The sequence below is a fragment of the Schistocerca serialis genome, chromosome 1 (assembly GCF_023864345.2).
Source record: "Schistocerca serialis cubense isolate TAMUIC-IGC-003099 chromosome 1, iqSchSeri2.2, whole genome shotgun sequence".
NCBI classification, from domain to species: Eukaryota; Metazoa; Arthropoda; class Insecta; order Orthoptera; family Acrididae; genus Schistocerca; species Schistocerca serialis.
In genome coordinates, this window is record NC_064638.1 from 152,020,796 (window position 1) to 152,042,747 (window position 21,952).

Genomic DNA, 21,952 nt, shown 5'->3' on the forward strand with positions numbered 1-21,952 from the left:
GGGAACCGAGGCCCCAGGGGAAGGGATGGTTTTACTGAGATCCTTTATGGCGCCCTCTAAGGCCTTTCCGTATCGATTCTGAGCGGTGAGGTGTCTGAAATCTTTTCCTCTGCCAATCATAAGAAAAACCATGTGATTTCAAAGCTGTGTGCCGCGGTACTGACTATCGCAGACGCATCAAAAGAAGGGGTGAAATTTGGGCAAGAGGGGCTGAAAATACGTTTCCATCGTGTGCCACGTCCTCAAAGACTTGGAGAGTTTTGGTACCAATGTGACATCATTAACCCATTGCACACGTCACATGAACGTCTAGGCTTCGGCCGTTTTTTAGCATATGTCGATACCTTGGAGTTTCGTTGAGCCCTAGGGTGACGTCGCACAGCGCCACGCTTTTGCACCATTACAAACGAACGTTGTACGTTAAAGCCAAATTTCAAAATTAAGCCTCGCAATGGGTGGGAAGAAATGAGTTTCGATAAAGTGGTTCTTTAATTATGTTGCGCCGTCTAAATGTCACTGTGATGTCTGGGACGTCGTCGAATTCGTTTTCACGCCGTTTGGTGCTCGAACTGCAAGTTGGAGCATTATGATGGACTACGCCTACAATATATTGCTTAGAAATTGCTTTAAATTGGATTCGTGTTGCTGAATTTTCCTGGTTTGTTCTGGAGTTATTCTGAACTGCAAATATGTCAAATACGTAATTAATAATTGGACATATCTACAGTGAGCATGCTGCAGAGTACCAGCGATACAAGAGGCTTTCTTATCTGCCTTCATTCCGGGTTTTTAATTTGCTGTTTAGCATACAAAGTGTTTTGGATCATTCAGATTCAGAAAACTAGTCACAAAATGGATATGTGAAATCAAAAGTTGTGGAGCTGATAACACGAGGGTTACTGGGAAAGAAAGATCCGATTGGTCGCGAAACAGAAACCACAGTGAAAATGAAAAATGTTGTATTTGCGACAGTCAGCTACACCTTCCAGCTACTTCTCTGCAAAGTCGCCGCTCCGACTGAATCATATATCGTGGCACTGTACCAGCTTTCCAATACCCTCGTCATACAAAGCAGCCACGTGTGCTTTCTGCAAATTCTTTACGTTGATCTGCAGCTTGTTGTCTGTGCCAAAATGTTGTCTTCGTATCCAGGGGTTCCTATGAGCAGAGATGAAAATCAAAGGAGTCAAGTTCGGGGTATATGGTAGACGGCCAAACACTTCCCACTGAAAACGCTGTACGGCCGTCCTCATTGTCCTTGCTGTGTGCAGTCAGGAATTGTCATGAAGAGGAATGTATGACAGTTACATTATGCGGGTTGCATAAAAGCAGGCGAAAGCTCTCACAGGCACTCATACTTGGTAGACGACACTATTTTCTAGGCATGTTTGCATGCTCACTATGCATTCTGATCTGAAAAGAGCGACTTGACGCGATCTACGAGGCATACTAGAGACGCTGTCCAACATATCCATGCAAAGCTTCATTAAATTTTCAGTGTGGTTTCCATTTCTCGATCGACCGGACCGTACTTCCCAAATAGCCCTCGCATTTCTCAGGGGGTTAACCTGACATTTGTTGCAATATTTGCTCTAAAAATGTTCCGAATGTCTCAAGAAACAAGACGCATATGATTCGCCACCTAAAAATCGACAATTTATGGAGCGTGTTGTTGAATCATACGTACACACGTATGCACGAGAAAAAGCCATCCATCTCACGCTCCACCCGCGAATGGATGTGAATGCAACTTGAATATGCGATGTGAAGCACCAAGACCAACCCTCTTAAGGTGATGTATAATGTGTCCCAAGGCCTTAGAATCAAAATTATATAGACCGTAGACGATTCTCAGCAGAGTAGACTGTGATATAGAGATAAATAGTTTAAGCGGTTCAATATCTTGAGTGAGCAAAGCGTTTTAGGCACTAGTTTCAAACTGCTTTGTGGTCCATAGCAAAGAACTGCCCGACGTATCGACATTATTATCTCCTCCTTTAAAAACGATGTGTATATGGCGGCAAAATATCATGTGTCGTAAAGCATGCGTGAGTGGCAGCCAGTACATTCTGCTACGAGCTTATGTCATTCCTGTCAAGTGTAAATAAAAAAAACTACATGTTTATTTTTATCATTAGTTTCTTATTCGCAAGTTCTCAGTTTCTGATCCTCTACGATGTGTACATTTTTGACACTATGAGTTTGAGGCACCCTGTAAAATGATGCGTCGTGTACAATTTTGTTATATTTCAAATGTTGTTATGTAAAATGTAATAAGGAGAAACGACAGAATTCTTGCATTAGCATTGATATATTTGTGACAAAAAAAAACCACTAAGTTGTAAATTCTCTGTTTGATTCTGAGATTTTCTTAAACTGTAGTAACAAGCAAATTATCTCACCTATGTTGCTCTGTCTATCTCAATAAAGAGAATTTGTTTCATAAACAGTACAATGAATTCTGCTGTCACTGTAACCTACGCAAAAGACGGGTCTGTTTGTTTGCGGTGTATATGGCCAATTTTCTCATTTGCCGTGTTTGGTCAAGGATATATGCCAACAACCGTTACATGACGTGTTCGAAATCACCAGGTTGTTTACAAAGTGTGTGTCCCTCCGCAGAGTCCGGCCGCCTTGAGTTCGACGAGTTCGTGACGCTGGCGGCCAGGTTCATCATAGAGGAGGACGACGAGGTCATGGAGAAGGAGCTCCGCGAAGCCTTCCGTCTCTACGACAAGCAAGGTAAGCTGCGCACGCTCCTCCTCCTTCACTGTAACATCGCAATCATCAAAACACTGTGCAGGCTCACCGTCAACATCCACATTGGTGCGGATCCCACTGGGGATCGTCTCACATGAAACCTAGAGATTATATTGTGGCATTCTACTAACAGAAGCTTGTCCAAATTCTTAGAGATATTCTGCGGGAGGGTTAAGAATTAATAATTGGTTATAGAGCATGCACAACAATGATTGTGCACTTTTCAAATCCAATCACCTTTCAAATCCAATCATTGTGTGGAGAAGAGAATACGTTGTATGTCATCCTCGTGCTAAGTAAACAGGTTTTGGACATTTATATTACTTTTAATGGGATGATTATCACTTTGGAAGACCTAGTTTCCTCTTGCTGACAACGAACGGACTACGGATCGAAGATCTTCACTTTAAAATGATTCCATACATCTTACCAGTTATCTGTTCTTTCAGTGTGACCGTAGGAATCGTGTGATAACCATCCAAACTACTACCAAAACAACCACTTGATGTTACAGTTGAAAGAGAGAACAGGAGATTTCAGGTTTTTCATTTTATCTGGTGTTCTCCATACCCAATAACGTCCTGCGGTAGAGAATAGTATAAATACAGACCATCTTCTAGATTTCCATAGGTCTGGAGTCTCTCCTTTGAATTCAGTTAGATTATAAGAACTTTGATAATGTCTGCTCTACGAATAATGAATTTTTGAAGTTCCCGACATGTTGTGTTCTCTGAACAATGTGTTCTCTACACTTACATTAAGCTCAGTAATCACTTCTTCCCGACGGTCGTCTGCTTACTAGTGGTAACATACCTATTTCATTTTTTCGTATCTCTCTCGGTAAGATCACTGATTGCATGACTAGTGTGTTTAGCATTTGAAGTTTTCCCTTGTATTATAAATTAGCCCACCGCTATGTACCTCTAGAAGACTTACGATTGTTATGGAGCATTGGGCAGATTGACCTCACTGGATGTCCACGAGGACTGACATGGCAACAGAACACCACAGCACCACCACGACCACTGACGAACCTCTAGAGATGTTACGTACAGTATTCCAGATAGCAAAATGCAGCGAATCATGAGTCCAGACGTGGAACCTCTGTCTTGCGCTTTTCTTCATAGCAGTATCCGTTAGTTGGTATCTTCTTCTCACTCTCACTGTCTCTCCTTTTACCAACTATTCAGTTCGTTTCTGGATAAAATACTACCACCTCAAGATGTAACCTGGCCAATTTTCTTTCCTTTCCTTATGGCGTGTGAGAGGTTTCTGTTCTCCCCAGATATCTTTTTCTTTCCTTTCCCTCTCAATATCACTTTGCACTCTTTTTCTCATTTATTTTCATTCCTAATTTATCGCATTTTGTATTTAAGTCTTCCACCATTTATTAAGCACTTTGTTGAATACCGCCAACACCACCAGGACGCCAGAAAAACGTGAACATTCCAGCATTTTGCCTTCTCCACCCGCTCGCTCGTCTCGTGTAGTGCCACCCTTTCCCTCTACACAGATCTCTTCCAGAGAGGCGTTAACAAGCGTAGGTTAACGGCAACACACCAGCCTGACTCCTCTTCCTATTTCTGTTCCCTTCGTTACTTCTCCACCAGTTTTGACTGGGCTTTGCTGAAGATATAGCTCCTTAATCAATTTTATTTCTCTCCAGTCGATGGCTTGTTTTCTTAGGATAAGCATGAACCCATCCCACCTCAGCTAATAGAAAAACTTCTTCCACATAACCAAACACAATATAAAATTTCCCTACTCTTTTCGATGTACCCCTCTCCTGGGACTAGTAGTAAGCCTACAGCATCTCTCGTGCCTATCCCCTTGTCTGAAACCATAATCCTCTTCTCCGATGATGCTATTCAGTTTCTAGACATCCCTCTAGTAATCAGTCTAAATAAAACCTTTCTCACTTGCCGTATCGGACTTAAAGTCCCTCATATTTTCTTGTGCTGCTTTTCTTTTTGATTGGTGTTTCCTTTCATCTTCTGAATCGCGTATTCCCACAGCGTACGTGCGCTAGAAATAAGTTAGAAAACAAGCTCCAGAAACGAACGAGGTGTCTATACTGTTTTTCACGCCCTGCACATTGAATAGTTTGTGGCACAACTTGACAAAAAGAAGGGACCGGTCAGTAGGACATGTTCTGAGGCATCAAGGGATCACCAATTTAGCATTGGAGGGCAGCGTGGAGGGCAAAAATCGTAGAGGGAGACCAAGAGATGAATACACTAAGCAGATTCACAGGATGTAGGGTGCAGTAAGTACTGGGAGATGAAGAACTTGCACAGGATAGGGTAGCATGGAGAGCTGCATCAAACCAGTCTCAGGACTGAAGACCACAACAACAACAACAACAAACATTGAATAAGAATGAAACATAACAACGAAAATATATGTTAAACCGGCATATGTAAAAAAATAATTATTCCAAAATGACACGCTTTACTCTTTCTGCAGTGCACCCTGTGCTTAATATTCGTGATTATTAAAACTGTGTTCTAGAACGCAGAGGAATGGAAATGAACTGGTTGCAAACAGTCGCTTTTTTTGTCTGTCAGAGAGGCCTGTTTGGATATCTTGAGTCATGGTACATCACGAAGTTTTAACTTTCCGCAAATATGCCAAACCCAAACTGGTCTTTCCGCCCACTATTCAAGAGCGTAGATAAAGAGGGTGTTAGGGTAAAGTGCAGATTTTGTGGTTACTGGTATCTTAATATACGCCAAGTTCAGTGTGTTAGTTATTTTTTCTTTGTGTCGAACAGTCTTCCCACAAACTCGTCATAAATTTTTCGACCTGATGTTTTGTGCACGGGTGTTAAGTGTACTACTAAATGGGCAACACCTGTCAGTATAGACTACCCACTTTGCGTCCACACATTCACGCTTCAATATCTGACCAGCTGCCCAGGGGAAAATAAGCATTAATGGCTTGTTCTTGCTACATGTACCTGAAGGTACTAATCAACCTAAAGATAATATTCCTAATAGCTATAATTATTCGTTTGCAAATGAAACAAATACTGGTGCAATGTTGTTCAGTCCACTATTAAGCTCCATATACTGCTCAGGAGCGTACAACTGGCTACAGCTAATGCTAAGTGCTAATTTTCGTCGCCACCTGAGCAACAAATGTTTTGGGTTGGCCATGTGTCCCTGGCGAAACGATTCGTGCTAGATGTTGCCCGCGTCTGCAGGTCTGCTGCAGACATTTGCGCCACACTCCAAAAGCTAACTGGACTGCCAAGCCAACCACTCGACCCAGTTCGTCGCTCTTGTGCCCCCTATTCTCAAAATGGAACAAGAGCTACGTCTTTCTGTCTCTCCACTCCTGCCCCCTTCCTCTTCCCACGCTCTCTCTTGTGACTGTTCGCTACGGGGCGTAGCTATACTTGTCTTCGCCTCCGTCACTGGGTCTCTCTTCCATTGCCGGTCAGAGTCTGTTGAGAACTGACATTGTCGTCTACAAAACAAACGGCCTAGCAGGCTTAACCCTTAAGATGATTGATCGTAAATCAATGAAGAGAAACCAATCGAAAGACTATTTCGCTACCTACTGATAACATGACGAGAAATGCTTCCTCTCTCGCCTGATAATTTTGTTGAGCTCATGAAGATTAACGCTACTTCCGGCAGTCGTAACTAAGACAGAGATCTCAGAATCAGGGAGGTGCCGGAAATTGTGGAAGTAATACACAGAGTAACAATTATCGAACTGTATGAAAAAAACGTAAATTAGTTACAAAATACGGCGTGCACACATTCTATTCAACATATAAACGTCACTACAAATATTTGGGTTTAGGTTATGACATGTTCGATATGCCTGCCATCATTGGCGATGATGTGGCGCAGACGAATAGCGAAATTCTGCATGACCCGCTGAAGTGTCGGAACATCGATGCTGTCGAGACCTACTGAATGGCTGTTTTCAGCTCAGAAATGATTCTGGTGCTATTGCTGTACACTTTGTCTTTAATATAGCTCCAAAAAAAGGAGGCGCATGTGTTCAGATCCAGAGAATATGGCGTAAAATTGCGGCCCATGCCAGTGGCCTCTGGATACCCCAGAGACAGAACGCGGTTCCCAAAGTGCTCCTCCAGGACTTCAAATACTCTCCTGTTTCGATGGGGTCGAGCTCCGTCTTGCATGAACTACTATCGAAATCAGTGTCACTTTGAATAATGGACATGAAAACATCTTCCAAAACATTCACGTACCGTTCGATAGTCACCGTGCCATCAAGAAATATCGCACCGATCATTCCGTGACTGGACACTGCACACCACACAGTCACCCGTTGAGGGTGAGCAGATTTCTCTATCGCGAAATGCGGGTTCTCAGTCCCCTAAATGCGACAATTTTGCTTATTGACGGACCCATCCAAATGAAAGTGAGTTTCATCGTTACACCAAACCATACTGCGCATACTTAATTCTAATCATGCCTCGAGGCCAACCGTGCAGTTTGAACGTCCTAACGCAAGACGTTCAGAAGTTATGACGATTTTATTTCACATGGTTCAATAATTGTCGCCCTGTACGTCACATATTCTGTTACTCGCAAACTCACTCACTGAAACCTATATGGTAGTTCCAGTTAACCTAGAATCACTAAATTTGGCAAGAAGTAAAGTTTCGCAGTACAACTAAAGAGAATAATCCGAAACTTTTTAATTTGTTATTATATCACACGAAAAAAAGTATTTGTGATTTTTTATCCGACATCAAAATGGAAATTAAAGCATTCTTGAATGTCTTAGAATTCCTGGGACTAATATCTCGTCAGTATCAATGTTAGTAACAGGCAAAAATGAAGAAACAGATGGAAGTCCGAGGGAGCCAGATCTGGGCTGTAGGGTGGTGAAATAACGATGTCCAACCTAATTTGGCGATAGGTTCCCACGTTCTGAAACTTGTGTGTCGGAGTGATTGTCGTGTTGGAGCGTTGTCAGACCGAACACGGGGCATAGCTATACTTGAAAAATGATCTTGAGTTTGTTCGTAGTCTTCATCTATGCCTCTGTATTAAACGTTGACCCTTTTGTCAACGAATACAAGATATGATCATATCGCTATCCCAAAAGACTGTCAGCACTAGTTGGTGAGCAGAAGGAGCTGTGTTGAATATTGGCATCCGCACGACTCATCGCGTCGGGAGCGGTGGCTGTGACAAGACGTTCGGATCGTAACCGATCATGGAGCTCAGTTCCTGTGTTTCCTGAGATGCTTTAACCTCTTTTACTCATCACTCTACGCACTCCTAACAACTGCTTGATTACCTAACGTTGCACACAAACGTTTGAGGACTGTAGTTACGGTTTCTCTTTCCGAAATCAAGAATTCAATTACAACAGGTCATTTCTAATGAATATTTAGCGTAGATGCCATTTTGATGGTTTGCTTTTGCTCTGCCGTCTGTCGGAATGTTTCAGCTACGCGCACGTGCAGAAGAAGCATCTAATTTGAAGCACTTGAATGGACGGTTTGCTATATTTAGCAACACCTATGAAAAAGGAGCATTATCTCTGACCCGAGTATTTCGTATTTGCTTACTGGAGTTTCGGCCCCTTTTTCCGGATGAGCTGCCACAACAATATCGATTTGAGTTTCTCAGACCCAAAAGACATATGCTAGTTTATTTCTTTTGAAGTGGTAAACGTGTTTTGAACATTTAGTATAGGAATCTCTGGAGACTTTCACCAGTCAAGATGTATCTTACGGCAAATAGAATCTGTCCAGAGATTGTGAAGATTTTCAGTGCAAATGTAATTTAAACAATTTCTGCCTAATGGAGAAGGTCCATTCCTGAACCTCCAGCTGTTCTTTTAACGCTGTGTCCAGTTCTACAGACTACCCTACAACCACTAAAGTTATCTGGTGATCTGTTGCAGGCAACGGCTACATACCAACCACCTGCTTGCGGGAAATCCTGCACGAGCTGGACGAGCAGCTGACGTCGGAGGAACTGGACATCATGATCGAGGAGATCGACTCCGACGGCTCCGGCACCGTCGACTTTGATGGTAAAATCCATTTGCGACTTATTGTCTTACGTCCCGCAGCAACAGTCTCAAACATTTAGGAACTGGGTTCTCTTAATCACTGTGGAAGATTTAGTGATTCCCACACACGTTGACAACCGTAGCCAGACAATTCTTTTCATCTCCAAAACACAACGTACCAGAAAAATAATTATAAAGACTTACCACGGTGTTATTGGGAAAAAGTGATGAAGAAATGTCTACGTAAACGAGTGATTCAAAAAATATTTATTTCATGAAAACAGTGATATGATGTTAACATGCATGACGAAAATACTGTCCAGAAGCGTGATAAAAATAAGACCAAGAACAGAAGTTACTTGGGAAAATGTTCCGATGTGTATAGTTTGACAGCTACCACAGCACCACGTTGACTCTGAGACAGGTCGTATACTATTGGCGGGAACACAGCTAACATGGTCGACAGGAGTTTATAGCGTATACCGTAACATTACAGCCGCGATCGTCCCACAGAAACCTACTATACGTTTCCTTAGGAAGCATTAGGAAATAACAGGTGTTTGGTTTAAGCTAGAACAGTGAAAAGTGTGGATGATTTGCCAAATCCATCTACCCGTACAGAACACGTACGAATGTTACTGAGAGGAAACAGTCAACGGAGCGCCGTTGTGAAGATCATACCTAAATGGATGTAATGCTTTTAAACCAGATGTTTTCAAATAGTGCAGATAGTGAATGTGAAAGATATAGAATGTTTCAATCACGTTCGATTTAAAGGATTTAGATCAGCAGTTTGTATAGATTTATCTTCTAGTCTTGGTCACAAATATTTCCTCCATTCGCATCCACCGATATTTGTTTTATAGCTTCTATACCTGCACCTCCTTTTGCATATTCTTTAATTTTCTATTCCTATATTATCTAGAGAAACACTTGATCCCCCGCTAGTCGAAACGTTCTTTGACTCCTAAGACGTTATAAGTCATTGAACATGAAGCTTCCAATCATAATAATATGGCAGATAAATAAATTAAATAACAATATAAACGCGAAAGCTCTTTTATTCTGATTCAAGATGCCTAATGTGAGAGTCCAAGCGACCAAAGAAACACAGCATAAAGACAGGTAAGTAATTAATGAACATGTTAGAATTAAAGTGAACACATAAATTTCATCTGGTTACGAAACATCGAAATTTCAACCTAGTTAGGGAAATAGAACTGCGGCTCTGCGATTGATTATGTCATATAATGGAAGTATTGTGATATTAAGCACCAAGTTAAATTAATTTTTGAAGAAGATAATAACCGCGTTAATTTTATTGCCGCAAAGTAAGGCTTTCAAAAGTCTCCTTCTTTTCACTGCCCACGTCCACTGAAAAGACGTCTATCTCTTCTGCTGTTTAACACATAGACCCATGACCAGCCCATGAAACAGGACAGCCGTTTCTTTATGTAATCTGAGGATACAGATATCTGCATTCAGGACAAAATTTTCGGAGAGCTAGAAAAGAAACTAACGGGAGTGCCTGAAATAATTAGCCGTTTGTTGATATAATAATCACCTAAAGCCCAACACTAAAAGAAAAACAAATCTGTGCTTTCCTTTTGCGTAGCAGACAGGCAAAGAGAGTAGTTAATATAACGTGGAATGGATATCGCCTCTCACATTGCGTTAACCAGAAATATCTAGGAGTCAAACATGATCACATCCTTACCTGTAACGAACACAGTATGTATCCGGAACAACATATTACGGAAGCTGATAAACAGTAGATTGGAAGCACATTCCTCTGTCCTTCGTACTTCTGCTTTGTCTTTTTTGTTTTTCCGCTGCGGAGTATGTGGCCCCCGTCTGGCGAAACTCTACCCACGCAAAACAAGTAGATGTGCCCTGGAACGAGACAGGACGTATCATTACAGGTTGTCTTCGCCTTATCCCTGTAATTCAGTTCTATCAGCTTCTGGGTTTATGGGCTCCCCCAGAACAATGGAGAAGAACAACTGCAGAGATTGAAAAACGAAAACAAACCCAAAGTATGGACATATGCCTCAGTCGCTGAGACTGAAATCAATAGAGAGCTTTTTGCAAGCAACCAAAGCAAGTTCATTACCACCCAATAAACGTCGTGTAGAACCGTGGAGGAACTTCACCTAATAGGCCCACGGAATAATCCGAATTTTATGAAGGTTTCTAACATCCTTATACTACTTTGAATGTCCTGAAAAACCTAAGGACGGGCGTAGCCAGCTGTAGAGATCATACAAAGAAACGGGGCTACATTAGTGCTAATAAACGCTGTGAATGTGACGAACTACAAGATCTATCCCACCCGTAAATGTGCAGAAAGTTGGATGTACCGTGGTCCTAAGACGACTTGGATGCAGCAAGCAACAAATCTATTCCGGCTGATATTTTCTGAACTAATTTTGGAATTTGAACACCTGAGACCTTGGTGTACACCATTTTGGTTATTACATGACATATAATAGTATTACGTAATATATTTTCATGTGGTGGCTCTGTTATGTTAACTATGTTTGTTTTAATTTTGTTTAATAATTTGATTGTTTCTATTCTATGATGTCTTGGGCAACAATAAATAAATAAAATGGAATGGGGATAAGAAATAAAAGAGGTAGCCGCCTGGTAGAATTTTGTACAGAGAGTAACTTAATCATAGCTAACACTTGGTTTAAGAGTCATGAAAGAAGGTTGTTCACGTGGAAGAGGCCTGGAGACACTGGGTGGTTTCAGATAGATTATATAATGGTAAGACGGAGATTTCGAGACCAGGTTTCAAACTATAAGACATTTCCAGGAGCAGATGTGAACTGTGACTACAATTTATTGGTTATGAACTGTAGGTTGAAACTGAAGAAGCTGCAAAAAGGTGGGAATTTAAGGAGATGGGACTTGGATAAATTGAAAGCACCAGAGTCTGTAGAGAGTTTTAGAGAGAGCATTAGGGAACGATTGACAAGAACGGGGGAAAGAAATACAGTAGAAGAAGAATGGGTAGCTTTGAGAGATGAAATAGTGAAGGCAGCAGAGGATCAAGTAGGTAAAAAGACTAGTAGAAATCCTTGGGTAACAGAAGAGATATTGAATTTAATTTATGAAAGGATAAAATATAAAAATGCAGTAAATGAAGCAGGTAAAAGGGAATACAAACATCTCAAAAATGAGATCGACAGGAAATGCAAAATGGCTAAGCCGGAATGCCTAGAGGACAAATATAACGACGTAGAGGTATATATCACTAGAGGTACGATAGATACTGCCTACAGGAAAACTAAAGAGACCTTTGGAGGAAAGAGAACCACTTGTATGAATATCAAGAGCTCAGACGGAAAACCAGTTCTAAGCAAAGAAGGGAAGGCAGAAAGGTGGAAGGAGTATATAGAGGGTCTATAAAGGGCCATGTACTTGTGGGCAATATTATGCGAATGGAAGAGGACGTAGATGAAGATGAAATGGGAGATATGATACTGCGTGAAAAGTTTGACAGAGCACTGAAAGACCTAAGCTGAAACAAGGCCCCGGGAGTAGACAACATTCCATAAGGTTGTACATGTGGAAGAGGCCTGGAGACACTGGAAGGTTTCAGACAGATTATATAATAGTAAGACAACATTGGGAGAGCCAGCCCTGACAAAACTCTACCATCTTCTGAGCAAGATTCATGACACAGGCGAAGTACCCTCAGACTTCAAGATGAATATAATAACTCCAATCCCAAAGAAAGCAGGTGTCAACACGTGTGAAATTTACCGAACTATCAGTTTAATAAGTGACGGCTACAAAATATTAACACGAATGCTTTACAGACGAATGGAAAAACTGGTAGAAGCCAACCTCGGGGAAGATCAATTTGGATTCCGTAGAAATATTGGAACACATGAGGCAATACTGACCCTACGACCTATCTTAGAAAATAGATTAAGGAAAACCAACGTTTCTGAAATTTGTAAGCTTAGAGAAAGTTTTTGACAATGTTGACTGGAATACTCTCTTTCAAATTCTGAAGGTGGCAGGGGGCAAATACAGAGAGCAAAAGGCTATCTATAATTTGTACAGAAATCATATGGCAGTTACAAAAGTCGAGGGACAGGAAAGAAAATTAGTAGTTGCGAAGGGTGTGAGACAGTGTTGTAGCCTATCCCCGATGTTATTCAATCTATATATTGAGCAAGCAGTAAAGGAAACAAAAGAAAAATTTGGAGCAGGAATTAAAATCCATGGAGAAGAAATACTTTGAGATTTGTCGACGACATTGTAATTCTGTAAGAGACAGAAAAGGACCTTGAAGAGCAGTTGAACGGAATGGACAGTGTCTTGAAATGAGAATATAAGATGAACATCAACAAAAGCAAAACTAGGATAATGGAATGTAGTCAAATTAAATCAGGTGATACTGAGGGAATTAGATTAGGAAATGTGACACTTAAAGTAGTAGATGAGTTGTGCTATTTGGGGAGCAAAATAACTGATGGTGGTCGAGGTAGAGAGGATATAAAATGTAGACTGGCTATGACAGGGAAAGCGTTTTTGAAGAAGACAAATTTGTTAACATCGAGTACAGATTTGAGTGTCAGGAAGTCTTTTCTGGAAGTATGGAGGTTAGCTATGTATGGAAGTGAAACGGACGATAAATAGTAACGACAAGAAGAGAATAGAAGCTTTCGAAATGTGGTGCTACAGAAGAATGCTGAAAATTAGATGGCTAGATCACATAACTAATGAGGAGGTGTTGAAGAGGATTGGGGAGAAGAGAAATTTGTGGCACAACTTGACTAGAAGAAGGGACCGGTGGGTAGGACATGTTCTGAGGCATCAAGGGATCACAAATTTAGCATTGGAGGGCAGCGTGGAGGGTAAAAATCGTAGAGGGAGACCAAGAGATGAATACACTAAGCAGATTCAGAAGGATGTAGGTTGCAGTAGGTACTTGGAAATGAAGAAGCTTGCACAGGATAGAGTAGCATGGCGAGCTGCATCAAACCAATCTCTAAACTGAAGACCACGACAACAACAACATTTATTTGCACCGTATAGAGCTAGCGCTCAGTTTCTTCTTGTTAATATACTCCTTGAAATAACATCACAATTTCTGTTAACAGACTAGTTATCCTGATGGTCACTCTTGTTTGGCAACTTCAAATGCTACGGCAATGCCTTGATGGAATAATCAATCGCCGATTCATCACTTTTCATCGTTGTCATCCCAAATTAACGGGCATCAAAATTAGTCTGCCTTTGTATTGATTCACTGATCAAATCAAGACCCAACAGTATTATGAACGAGTATGTCCAGTAGCTAGGAAATATTATCAGTAGCATCAGGGCGATACACGAAACAGCAAATTGCAGAAATGTTGTTAATCGTTTCTTTCAGAATATTTCTCAGAAATATTCAAGCACTCGAGTGTCAGAAACTTTGTCGTTATAAGATCTCAAACCATATAACACAGTATAATGAGTTGTCTTTTGCGAAGCTTATATGTGGAAAGACGAACTGATTTCGGTGCAGCATCTCTCAACGCTTCCGAAATCCTCTTCCGTATGACGCTGGTATTACTTTGAATCCTTCGAGGGCTTTTTCTGACGTTTCCTCTTTGTAAGAAGCCATTTCCAAAATTTTCATCTTACCTTTTTGTCGTATGTTGCACTACTCATAACTATTTGGCATCTAATACACAATCTGTACATGAAGCATACCTTCCCGCTGCGTCTCCCTAATGACTTAGGAGAGAAAAATGATAAAAATGCCATATCAGGTTCAGCACAGCATTTATTGTCCGCTGCCAGAATGCCTTGTGGCACACTGCGTCAGATAGGCTCTTTATAATCACTCATACTGGAGAGTCAAAAGATAACTTCGTTTCATTGACCTGAAAAGATTGAGACCATACATTATAGGTAATGATAGATCACAACGAAGAAGCTCATAATTTTATCGAACATAAGACAGTACTTTAAACACGCATCTGAAACCAGCATTTTGAAAGAATGCTGCAAAAAACTGGAAGCACCTAGAGCATCTACATAGTATTATTTTTGCGTCATATATTATACTGAGGCGTTCCTGGATTACAACCAAAATAGTCGAATTACATATCGGTGAAATTCACATTTGACGACGTTTTTGGTAAAGAAATAAATGATTGTCACTTCTCATTTCAGCTATTTTAAGCTCAGTCATTACTTTTTTATTACGACTGAAATATTTTCACACTTTTTTCATTAAAATGTTTCACTGATAAAAGGAAAACTCACTTTACATTTCCTTCCTTTCGCATAAATCGGTAACTGAAAAAAAACCTCCATCTGTACGTTTAAAAAATTGGAAACACCAGTGTATTCTTCTAGGTGACGTTGCTCTCAAGTATCGTTACCTGCGGTTTTCGTAATGTCAACAATTTACCAGGAGTTTCAAGTGCATGGGGTGACTATCAAAACATCCTTGATTTTCATAACACTTGCTCGAAAACTAGTAGTTACTTTCATGTCATTGAAACCATACGAGGCATCCTGCTTATGACACCTAGCGAGGTGGCGCAGTGGTTAGCACACAGGACTCGCATTCGGGAGCACGACAGTTCAAACCCGCGTCCGGCCATCCTGATTTAGGTTTACCGTGATATTCCTAAATCGCCTCGGACATGGCCGACTTCCTTCCCCATCCTTTCCTAAACCATTGGGACGGACAACCTCATGGTTGGGGCACTCCCGCAACCCAACAAACCAACTAACCAATCCTGCTTGTGACACTCTACTGTGCTGCGATAGTGAACCGATTCCTTTCAATTCGTTCGCAGCTCTAGTTATCAGAGACACAAAATACGGACTGTGTGAAAGAGATTTATCGTTACAGGGCTTCTGTTTAGTTAATAGAGATGTAAGAAAATGACATAATCCCTGTAACAAAGAACGTCCTTCTCCTAGTTTGCATAGAGAACCCCTGGGTCGACTTACCCCCTTTGGGCCCATGTAGCAACACGTCATTCACTTAAGGATACGAAAATGTCATGAAACCTGTATACAGGAATCCTTAGACGACACACATTCCCATGTAAGCGACTTGTCATTACTCTCTCTCTCCTCGCCCCTTTTCCCTTGTACAGTTTCACACGAATTAGTTTTCACAATTAATTGTTTTAAACATACAAATCCTGCACTTTGGTAGCCATCTCACTCTTGCGCATCAAGCGGCGGTTACTACTTCTGACACATCCTGTGTAGAAACCTTTACAGTTATGGCGCCCCTGTTCGCTTGGTGCCCCAAGTGGGGCTTGTATCGCTTAAGCCATAAATCGGCCTTAGCTGTATATTGCTTTATAGTCTGTGAACATTCCTGATATCTATGTGTTATATCAGCAACAAAGAATAAACTGTTGTATGGATAGAAACACTTGCTAAGAGTTTTACCATACGAGTTCAAATTATATCATTGATTTTACGAGGGTCAGTCAAAAAGTAATGCCTCCTATTTTTTTTTCTACGTTTAATTGTCAGGAAATTTAAATGCAATTACATAGGTTGAAAACCACAACATTGAGGATCATTTTGTCATTTTTCAATGTAATCTCCGCCCATCTCTACAGTTTTGGTCCATCTTTGAACAAGGGCATGTATCCCAGCACGGTAAAAATCACAGCTCTGCTTCCTAAGCCATTGACGCACGGATGTTTTGACGGCCTCCTCATCTTCAAAATGAATCCCACGATGAGCTTCTTTTAGTGGCCCGAACAGATGGAAGTCTGATGGTGCCAGGTCAGGGCTGTATGGGGGATGAGGCAAAACTTCCCATCCAATTTTGACAATCTCGTCAGAGGTGTGACGACTGGTGTGTGGTCTTGCATTGTCATGCAAAAGAAGAACATCTGCCATTGATTTTGTTGGGCGAACTCGCTGAAGACGTGCTTTAAGTTTGTTGAGGGTTGTGACGTATTGAACAGAATTTATTGTGCATCCCTGCTCCAAAAAATCAACCAGAATCACACCCTCTGTATCCCAGAAAACTGTTGCCATAACTTTCCCTGCCGATCGCACAGTTTTGAATTTTTTCTTCCTCGGCGAGCTTGTGTGACGCCACTCCATTGACTGCCTCTTTGATTCGGGTTCAAAAAAATGCACCCATGTTTCGTCCCCGGTCACAATTTTTTTCAGAAACTCATCTCCCTCCAAACGGAAGCGCTGCAAGTGTTGGGAGGCTATTGTTTTCCTTGCCTCTTTATTCTGATCGGTTAACATTCTTGGAACCCACCGTGCACAAACTTTTGAGTACCCCAATTGTTTAATAATCGTGATCACACTGCCTTTACTAAGAGAAATAATGCGACACACTTCATCTGCAGTCACCCAACGGTCACCACGAATGATGTCATCAACTTGCTGAATGTTGTGTGGAGTCACTGCACTCACCGGCCTGCCGCTCCGCTTTTCGTCAGTCAACGGTGTTTGCCCTTCAGCTTCCTTACAACGACGAACCCATCGTCTAACAGTGCTGACATACACTGTCACAACACCATACACCTTCTTCAGTCTTTCATGAATGCGTATGGGCGTTTCACCTTCTGCATTCAAGAATTCAATCACACAACGCTGTCTCAAACGAACATCGATGTCGGCCATCTTACAAACTTCTGCTGTGCTGCCACCTGTTGACACAGAAAGTTACTACTGCAGTGGATTGCAGAAGAAGGTTTGAGAAATGGCGCCAAATTCAAATTTTTCACTTAACTTAATTTCTTTAAGTAGAAAAAAAATGGGAGGCATTACTTTTTGACCGACCCTCGTATTTTTCTCGCTGTGAAGCGGGAATGGATCGAACTTTCAGGAGGAATCAACGAGGGACAAAAGTGGCCATTAACAGCATTTGCCTGCCCTATTTTTATACGTAATTCCAATGTACGATTAACATTGGCAGCAAAAAACAACACAATTTTTCTCACAGTATCCTAAGATATATAGGGTGGGCCAGGTAGGTGATCTGCACATTAACCTACGTCCGTAGACGAATCGTTGTGGTGTTTCATGAATAAAACAAGGAACACAATGTGCTCCAGAACGCTTGACAGTTAGGTAGAGCGGCGATAGCATTTGTAATCAGCTATCTATTGTTGTAACAATGCTCAGTGCTAAGGCACGAGTCCAGAAGTCATCTGACAACTACAATCACAGTTAGTGTTGGTTAGAATTCCGCTAGCTGCAAATGTAATAATTACGAGAGTCGCAGTTGATTACCACCGATCTTTAACTCATTACACACTAAGTTTTGTAGATATGGGCTCTTATTCAAAATAATATCTGCTCCATCATCCGCTACATGTCGAAAGAGTTAGTAAGTGGGATTTCAAGCGGCGTTGTGTATCTACAGCAGTTGGAGAAAAAAATTGGAAACACCGTGAAAAATGCATCCTTTAACATAAATGCAGATGGTAGCCAAGCCTCCTTGTTGCGCTGTTGTACTGGACCACGAACGGCACCAATGCGATGTCGTCAGTACGTTATAGGTGTCAGTCGCGGTCAGAACAGTGTCCTGTATAGTTGTGAGAGCAGCCTGTCACAACACGGACGAAAGTGTATTGAATGATCGTGACAGGCAGTTGCTGAACAGGCTTATGACCAAAAATAACAGCATGAGTGCTGCAAAAGTCACTGTAGAACTTAGTGTCACGCTCACGATCTTTGTCAGCACCAAAACAATACGTGGGAAACTCCACGAGCAGGGAACTGCAGGGCGAGGTGGAATTCCAAAACCACTCACAAGTGATACAAATGCCCGCAACACGAAAACGTGATGCCGACGCCATAAAACCTGATCTATGGAGCTATGGAAGAAAGGCATTTGGTCGCCTGAGTCTTGTTTCACACTGTTTCCAACTTCTCCCCGAGTTTACGTCCCAAGAGTGAAATATGGCGGAGTTTGCCGATGATTTGGGTAGCCACATCATGGTATTCCATGAGCCCCATGGTTACACTGCGAGGTCGCATTAGTGCCAAGGATTCCGTGACCATTTTGGCTGATCACTTCCATCCCATGAGTCAATGTTTCTTGCGCAATGGTGAAGCTGTGTTCCAAGAAGGCAGGACCCTGTTCACACAGCTCACATCGTCCAGGACTTGTTTTTTGATCAGCAGGATCAACTGTCGCATCTGCCGTTGCACCACAGTCACCATACCTCAGAGTTATTGAGACTTCGTGGTCCACTTTGCAGAGAAGGGTGTGATCGCTATCCACCTCCATCATCGTTAGCTGAATTTGTCATTGTCTCGCGGGAAGAACGCTATAATATACCGTTGAAAACCATACATGGCCTGTATTTACCCATTGTGAAATGACTGGGGGTTGAACTTTGAACATAGCTGCTAAGGTTCAGTGACCGTGTCAGAATTATATTAGAACAAATAAGTCCTCGGACACAAATATTAAGTCAAAATTGACCAGGTTTCGACGCTACTATGAGCGTCGTCTTCAGAATTAAACTAACTGTTCTAAAACATATTAGGTATATAATACATTAATAAAATTAAAGTTTGTACTGACTGGAAAGAGATTCAGTATTTACAAGTCACATTTTAAAAAATCTAAGCCGGAAAGGCGACGTCATGAATAGTTGTAAATAAGATGGCGAGCCGCTAAGGGCTGCTCGTACTTGAGTGAACAACGCCTTAGATTTTTTAAGATGTGACTTGTAAGTACTGCATCTCTTTCCAGTCAGTACTAACTTTAATTTTAGTAATGTATTATATACCTAATATGTTTTAGAACAGTTAGTTTAATTTTGAAAACGACGCTCATAGTAGCGTCGAAACCTGGTCAATTTTGACTTAATATTTGTCACAGAGGGTTTATTCGTTCTAATATGACTGGGGGTTGCTTTGAATGCCTACCGTTTTCCTGCAGCGCTTTAGGCATGGTAATGTGTTCCGTTTTTGGTGTTTCTGTATTTTTATCCACCCACTTCATATGTACAATCCGACAGAGCTTTCTTACCACATGTCAGTAAAGTGCAAAAGTTAAATATTATCTGCTCGACATATGTGAATGCTCGAGGTATCCATCTTGTAGCGATTTAGTATTTGAAGAGTTTTAAAACGTTACTATTGAATTAATTTTGATTAAAGTTAAAGTACTCATTGTAGCCGACGATCTGTCGCAGCGGAAGTCCTGGAAAACAGCGGCAGAGGGTTTTTACTATAAAGTTAAAACAATATTTAATCCAGTATAGTGTTTCAGCTGAATATTTATTACAGTCTCAAAGTAAATAAAAGCATCTTGACAAATCTGAAATAAGATGTATCATACTTACAATAATGAAATGAATTGTGCTCAACAAGCTACATGCTTATTGTCCAAATACACACAAAGTACTGACTCCCTATGCCAATATGGCTGTAACTATTTATACTTTATTAACAATCCCGAACAATCCTCAGCATTGTTTAAAATGATTTTCTAGGTAAGTAACAATTAAAATTAACATATAAAAACTGAAAATACATTTATAAACTTATATTTGCTCCAGAACACAAGTACAATTCTATATTAGTTTATGTCCGTTATTTTATTCAAGTATAACTTCTCGAATAGGAAATTACAATAATACATTTTCATATTTTATTAATTACTAGAGGGTCCCTTCATGGAAAATGTTCCCTTCATTTACAGAGCTTCTATACTTTAACATAATTTGGGTGCAATAATTAGTTTAGTAACAACAATTTTTTAGACAAATTACATATTTTGTTTACATGCGTGTTCCTGAATTAGACTGGAAAATGTTCGTTTTAAGTGGGTCTTAATGGGCTGTTACGTTTCAGTTTCCAGTGTAGTTCATGGGGAAATTCCATTTTCATTTTTAATAGGTGCGTGTAACGCTCACAGTGCTATGATATGTCCCTATTGGATTTTCAACATCCAATACACTCACAGATTGCTTCAAAAGCTGAATGTCTTTTATTCAGTTTCCTTCGTCAGCAATCTACAGTTCGTCTTGTGACAGTCCCGCACGGTCGGGCATTACCTCCCACAAAATTATAGCTACCCACTGTGGCATAAACGACATTTAAGAACAGCTATTATCATATAAAATTCTGTACACAAATGACAGCTCCAGTTTGAGTAGTAGTTGTCCGACTCTACGCAACGCCTACAAGCTATTTCGGAAGTGTCAGTGTGATGTTTAAGCGAGAACTAAATAATTCTGCTTGGTTTTCTTTCCCACAGGACTCCTGTTGTGTTGCCGGTTAACCATATCATTACAACGCAGCTTTCTCTGTTTCAGAATTCATGGAGATGATGACCGGTTAAATCTGCCACCGCTGTCCTGCCGAATGCGTCCTGCTAAAAGACATTCTTCCACTTTCATGTTCAGTGCACTCAGTGAAACACTTAACAGTTTTTTACTCGCATCACTCTATGTCTGGACTTTATTCTGTCAAATAATTGTATCAATATTTCACTACTCACAATAAAACGTTGTCAAAATTAAATGTATTTCATTTAGTTTTAAAGGCCACAGGGAATGGTGCGTGTTGTAGTGATAGTTTCTTTTTAAACCTTATCATAATAAAGTCACTGAAAGTCTTTAGAGACTAAAGCATAGTTGGAGTAAGAGCGCTGTTCACGTGAGAAGTTAACACGGTGATCTCATAGTCTTACAAGAGTAAACCACACGACTATACTAACGTGCAAATGAAATATTGAACACTCTTTACGTCACTGAACTCTTAACAGTAATGTGCAGACGTTAGTATTCTGTGTCATACGTTCCTCGCAATGTTCTCTACTACTTTATTTGTTCTTAGACTGAAAAACGAGTGAGAAAGGGACAACCATGACATGGAGGTTCTAAGGAGTGTGAACTATAAAAACTCACGAATCTCTACATTTAAAGTATGTAGAAGAATACAGACAATAAAACTGTGCCTAAAAAGAGAAAACTACAATGGGCACTACTGACCTGCAAAGAAAAGCTCGTAATAAATCTGAAGCGAAAACTATCTACTGTTGAATTTCGCAGGCGATATCATGCACTGTGGCCCGCATGTCTTTCCAGCTTAATAATTACAGCCACAGAAAATAAAGAATATACCGTAAGGATAAATGGAACACCTGCTAATCATGCTATATCAATGTTGAAACATGTTTGGGTTCTAAATAACAAAGAGA

At 40.8% G+C, this 21,952-nt stretch overlaps 1 protein-coding gene across 1 annotated transcript in view; it reads left to right on the top strand.

The window, feature by feature from the left end:
• Nucleotides 1–21,273, top strand: part of LOC126457143 (troponin C, isoallergen Bla g 6.0301) — a 164,442-nt gene extending 143,169 nt beyond the window's left edge. The window contains exons 4-6 of the mRNA XM_050093215.1: nucleotides 2,623–2,742; nucleotides 8,662–8,793; nucleotides 21,066–21,273. Coding sequence (XP_049949172.1) covers nucleotides 2,623–2,742; nucleotides 8,662–8,793; nucleotides 21,066–21,091 — 278 coding nt within the window. The 3' untranslated portion in view covers nucleotides 21,092–21,273. The remainder of the gene's footprint in view (nucleotides 1–2,622; nucleotides 2,743–8,661; nucleotides 8,794–21,065) is intronic.
• The last annotated feature ends 679 nt before the right edge of the window (nucleotides 21,274–21,952 follow it).